The sequence below is a fragment of the Pollachius pollachius genome, assembly GCF_949987615.1.
Source record: "Pollachius pollachius genome assembly, chromosome: 6".
Lineage (NCBI taxonomy): Eukaryota > Metazoa > Chordata > Actinopteri > Gadiformes > Gadidae > Pollachius > Pollachius pollachius.
In genome coordinates, this window is record NC_136939.1 from 10779343 (window position 1) to 10785093 (window position 5751).

Sequence of the window (5751 nt, forward strand, 5' to 3'; positions counted from 1 at the left end):
TCCCATGGCAACCGGCGTCTCCCCAGTAACGGTAGGCAACTGTTGGAAACACTTTTTTCCTTCATTTATTTGTAGTGTGCTGGGCGGTGGTCTTAAGGGTGCAGGCAGCTGCTTTAGAAACAGCCTATCAGCCTGCATGTGGCCGCTTCTGGTTGGTCAGTAGCCTTGCAGGGCCACGCCGGATTGGACACATGAATAATACATCTAATCTAGACACTCAAATCGCACCAATTTCCCACTTGGGTCTTGTATGTAAACATGTACCCTTCAGCGTACGATAATCCCAACAGCAGTCTCGGAGTACATTAAAGTACAATGTATAATAATATTGTGATTAAAGGTCTCCTCATGCAGTTTTGAATAATAATAGTAATGAAACAAAAGTCACCATGGTGTAGGTCTGTTTTACCAGTCTGACAACATGAGGAAGAGCTTTGTAAAACACACGCTGTTCAGCCTACAGACACAAGGTCTTTGTTCATTTTATCTTTGATATATTTCGGTCTTTGAAGAAGTCTGTAGTTCTCTTTGTTGTATCCAAATCAATACAGACCTTAGCTGAGCATTCGCTAAGCCCCAAAAACAGAAAATGGCAAATTTGATGTTTAGGACATTATGTTCAAAAGTCTCTATTGGACTACTGATGTTAAAATAGTGTTGGAGCAATTCTTCCTACGTTCGTCCTTCAGGTTCATATTGGTTAACATTATGAATACCTTTAACATATATCGACCTATATTTAGCCTCTTGCTACCGCAAATCAATGCATTGCCTCACGGCTCCTAAAACAACATGGGTTATTGGCACGGGGTATTGCCACGGTAACGTGAAGCGTAACACCAAAGCATGTGTTTCTATTCTGGAAGCTTGAGGCTTTTGAATGAGCCGTCTGGTGATCCCTAGGTCCAGATTAGAGCAAGGGCATTAAGGGGGTGTGGGGGGGTGCTTAACAGAGACTACACTGAGCAGCAAATTACCTTCCTTTTTCGTACACTGTCTCTTTTACTCTCCCCTCCTCCCACACACCCTCCCACATATCTGATTATGATGATGATCTCCCCCAGGATCCCAATCTGTACAAAACAGAGCAGCTTTGGAGGAAAGGCAAGGAAGGCAATGTGGGATGATCGAATACCAAAAATAGGGCAGAATAGAATGGAATGGGTGCACTAGCATGCCCTTGGTGGTGATTTGGAGGTGTACAAACCTGCATTTACCAATGGCAATCGCCTGTTTTAGACACCGCTGTTTTCTCTCTCTCTCTCTCTCTCTCTCTCTCTCTCTCTCTCTCTCTCGTGTGCTCTCCCTTCCCCCCTCACCCCTCCATCTTGCCCCCTCATGAATAATGAGGGGGATTAGGAGGGAGAGCGAGCGAGAGCGACACAGAGATGAGGGCGGAGGTGTGCGCACACAGAGGGAAAGCGTGAGCAGGGAAGGTGGGGGGGGGGGGGGGGGGGAAGGAAGAGTGGAGGAGGAGGAGGATAAAGGAGGGGACCGGGATGGTGGGGGGGAGTGTTGATGACGGCAGCAGCCCCTACAGTGCGCAGGCTCGGTGGGGAGGGAGACTGAAGCCAGGAACACAACGGACTGCAAGCGGAGGGGATAGAGAAGGGCTGGCTGAGGACTAACCACGGCAGGAAGAGGGACGGCGCGTCGCACTCTGCTCCTGGCTCTCTTCTCTCCATCACTCTGCATCGCTCTCTCTCTCTGTGTCCGGGCGGCCGCATCTGACCCTCCTTGATCGCTGTTGCCGGGGCTGTGTGTGGAATGAGTGTGCCCGCGCGCCGCCAGAGGGACTCGGCAGTGGAGGCTGCTTCAAGGGAGATCCGACTGCGCTGAGGAAGGCAACACAACACGTTTGGATCACGGCTGCACGGCTCCCGACCCACAGGTACAAACCATCCCCCCATCCCAAGCTCTAGCCATGGCCTTGTGGCTCTGTTCCATCCGTCTCTTACTCTGTGTGATTCCATCCGTACGTCCGTGCGTCTGTCCGTCCGTCCATATTCACATCCTGGCATCCTCCTTGGCCAGCCATGTTTTGCCTCCCACCCCCTTTCGTCCCATCCCCTGCTCCGTTACCATGGTTTCCACCTTCTCTCCTTGTGCTCATCTTCTCCATCCCTCCCCCACTCCCCTCTCTCTCTCTCTCTCTCTCTCTCACTCTCTCTCTCTCTCTCTCTCTCTCTCTCTCTCCTGTTTAATGTATTTGTATCTTGCTGATGAGCTAGTGAGATGCATTAGCTTGATTTCCGTCACGGCCACAGCTGTGTGCATATTGATTTGCAGGTGGGGTGATAATGGTGCTGCTGGTGGTGCACTGTGCAGAGGGGGGGGGGGGGAATCCATTTTTAGATCCAGCCCTAGATCGGGGGAATATGAATATGGATGATCCGGAAATGGAATCGGGGGTTTCAAAGAGCCCGATTGAATCCCTGACTGGCTGTGTGCCGCTGAGGTCAGCAGCTTTGTTTTGATTTGCTCTGGTGAGGACAGGAGCTTGAGATCATCTAGTAGGCAGTGCAGCGCTGCCTCCAACATGTACACCAGCACAGGACCATCATCAGCGTCAAATAATGATAACAATAATGGAACAAAGAATCAGATTATATATCTTCCTGTTTCTTATGTCCTAATGAAATGCGAGGACTTGACACGGCCTTGCTTAGCGTAGTTTAATGCCGCGGTATGATCATATGCTTTCATCAGTTTACCGTTTATCGTTCCAATACGAGGAGGAGTTAAAATGGGGTCATTGTTTCCACTTGTGTCTCTCCGTCCCTGAGTCTTATTCTGATCGGGGAGCTATGTTTGTTCCTGATATTATGATCTGGCCGGCTGGCTTCTGGTGGGCAAACAGAGGGACACCCTGAGACCCCCACTGTGAAGCTCTAGGCTCAGTGAAGGTCGCCATGGAAAAGGGCTGACAGGCCTCTTTACACACACACACACACACACACACACACACACACACACACACACGCCACCCATGGGGATCTCCTCTCAGTCATGCCCGTATGATTTTAGATTGGACAAAAGGTTTTTTATTTTTACCCTGCGTGCATAAATCCACCCACATGACTGTGTAACCAACCGCAGCAGATATACTCCAAATGACGATGGGTGATTCTTCAAGATAATTTGTTCAAATTAAAAGGGTGTGTGCTTCACACGTCTGTGAGGTGGCGCCCCGTGGCAAGGTGAGCTCAAACAGCTAATTTACATCTCATCATAAATCACTCGAGTGGATACAAGGGGGGGAAAAAACATGGCCACCGATTTGTTTTCTTCCAACATCCACGTTCGTCAGTCAGCGTCACATAATTCAGAAGCGTCACAGAAGGAACAGGGAATCGCTTGGCTAGCCTTCAGGAATTATATAGGAGCCGTGACGTCATTCTCAGGACAACAGTCACGAGTCAAGTCAATTTGAAATGTTGGGATGAGATGTGATGGTAGAGATACACATCTCAGGACTCTGCCGTCACAATAACAGTAAACAGTGGATTAGAGAAAGGATCTAGAGGAGATTGTTTAATGCATAGATGAGAGAGATGAGGATGGTGGTGGGCAAACAGACAGAGAAAGGGGGCGAGAGAGGGAAGAGAAGATAGAGATGCTAGATAATAACATCCGGCGTTGAAAAAGGACTACGCTTTGCTGAGTGGTGAGACGGAGCAGGGTTCTCTGTCAAATGGACTGCCCCTGTTTGCCCACTACATCAGGCTGCTGGCCAGCCAAGCATTAAGCAGGAGAACCAGGACTGCTACTGTAAGAACACATCGTCAGGGGAACATAACACAGCATCAAACCTCCTCCAAATAAACTTTAACGGCGGAACCAGGATCGTCCTGACAAAGTAGACGGTTCTTTTTTCAATCATACCTGTATTTGTATATAAAAAATAAATATAAATTTGCATGTATCCTTTATATGTTGATATCAATATTATCAACTGAGTCAATAAACTATCACTATCTATAAACTACATTACATGATTTACATATCTATATTTTCGGCAATGAAATATAAACTATATTGCATACAATATTATGTTGTTTATTTCTTGTAGGCTAACCAAATAAGGATAGAGATAACAAATAAACATTTATTTAATAGAGTGCAAAGATGAGTCAGCCACATTTGTCTGTGACATCCTTCAATGTTGTATTTCGCAAGCTTTAGCCATAAAATTCCTGATTGAGCCATTAAATGTTATTCCAAAAGCAGTGCAAGCCAACTCCATTCTAGTGCATTGCAATCCAATTAAATTTATTTCAAATGCACCGTCCCTTCAATTCTTAGTCCCCAGCTGCTTGCAGTGGAATGACAGCCAACACTTTTGCCTCTCTTTTGTTTTCAGCCTCATGTTCAGGGCTACCTTTCATTTCCTAGAATCCCAGTAGGCTCATTAGTGAATCCCCAGCAGGTCAGTGTAATTAACTGGGTTTATCTTTTTTTATTTTTTTATACCAGTTAGCCCCAACTCCACTTCTGTGACTCCCGGGGGACAGAGGTACCCTTCTGGTGCACCTAGCATCATCTCCCTCGCCTCTTTGTCTAGACTTGGTGGTGCCATGTCTCCCCCCCCCTCCCACTACGAGGTATCCAGCCATGGCATGAGAGGAAAGGTCAGACCCGTTGTGGAGGGATGTCGTTCAAGCCATGAGATGAGGAGAGATAGACAGAGGAGAGATGAGGGAATGAATGGATGGATGCCCTTGGATCGAATCAGACATATTTCCTTCTTCTAGCAAAGACAAGAATGATAAGAAAAAACAACATGTGCTTTAGTCATCCCAGAATGTGGCTGTTACAGCAGTAGTACAGTAGGGTAAAATCAATAAAAAGGATCCATATGTTAAACATGAAATGTAAATGTGTGTCATATAAATAAGAAGTGGGAAAAAATACTGCAGCAACCCAAGATTTTATCTACTTTTAATTGACAGGTCAAGATGCTGTAGGTAAATAGGTGATGCCCTAGCCATCCGTGAGCTATCTCTACCCTGATTGTTTCGGGAACTCTAACTTGCCTGCCAATCCCATGTGCACAAACCTCATTATCATAGATATACCACAGCAGCGTGAATTAAGCATTTTATTTGGTGGTTTATATTCAAAATATTGCTCTGCTTTCTACCCACTCTCTCTCTGTGCAACTCTACCAGCGACCGTCGAACGTTGAAATCGAACGATCGATTAAGAACATCGATCCATCATGTTGCCTGTAAATGAAAACCCCACCAACACTCTTATCTTTGTCTTCTTCACAGGGCGTCCCCGTTTCAAGCGGTCCCACCACCACCGCCACCACCTACCCACCCACCAGCAACCAACCACCACTAGCACCACCACCTCCGGGGTCACCATGGAAGCCCCTCTCGTGTGCCTGGACGAGGAGTTCGAGGACCTGCGGCCGTGCCGCAGGGAGGACCCGGGGGACGACCACGACCACGACCACGACCACGACCACGACTCCTCCTACGACTCCTCCACCTGCAGCGTCTTCGTGGCGCCCCCGCTGGTGCCGATCGCCCGCGAGGACTTCTCGGAGCTGGAGAACTTCTCGGAGATGATGAGCTTCAAGTCCATGGAGGACCTGGTCAACGAGTTTGACGAGAAGCTCAACGTGTGCTTCCACAACTACAACACCAAGACCGAGTGCCTGGCGCCCATACGCAGCCAGGCACACACGCAGGAAGACGAGGAGCGGCTGCAGGACGAAGAGTGAGTCGCGCCTCAGGGGGT

The 5751-nt window shown here is 48.0% G+C and overlaps 1 protein-coding gene across 2 annotated transcripts in view; it reads left to right on the forward strand.

Annotated features, from left to right (window-relative positions):
- Positions 1-1642: 1642 nt before the first annotated feature.
- Positions 1643-5751, forward strand: part of fez1 (fasciculation and elongation protein zeta 1 (zygin I)) — a gene marked incomplete at its 3' end in the record, with an annotated part of 13639 nt that continues 9530 nt past the window's right edge. The window contains exons 1-2 of one of the 2 annotated variants that reach the window (XM_079738752.1): positions 1643-1891; positions 5277-5730. In XM_079738752.1, the coding sequence (XP_079594878.1) occupies positions 5372-5730 (359 nt within the window). In that variant the 5' untranslated portion in view covers positions 1643-1891; positions 5277-5371. Of the gene's footprint in view, positions 1892-5276; positions 5735-5751 lie in introns of those variants that run through there. The other variant, XM_079738753.1, reaches the window with a different exon arrangement.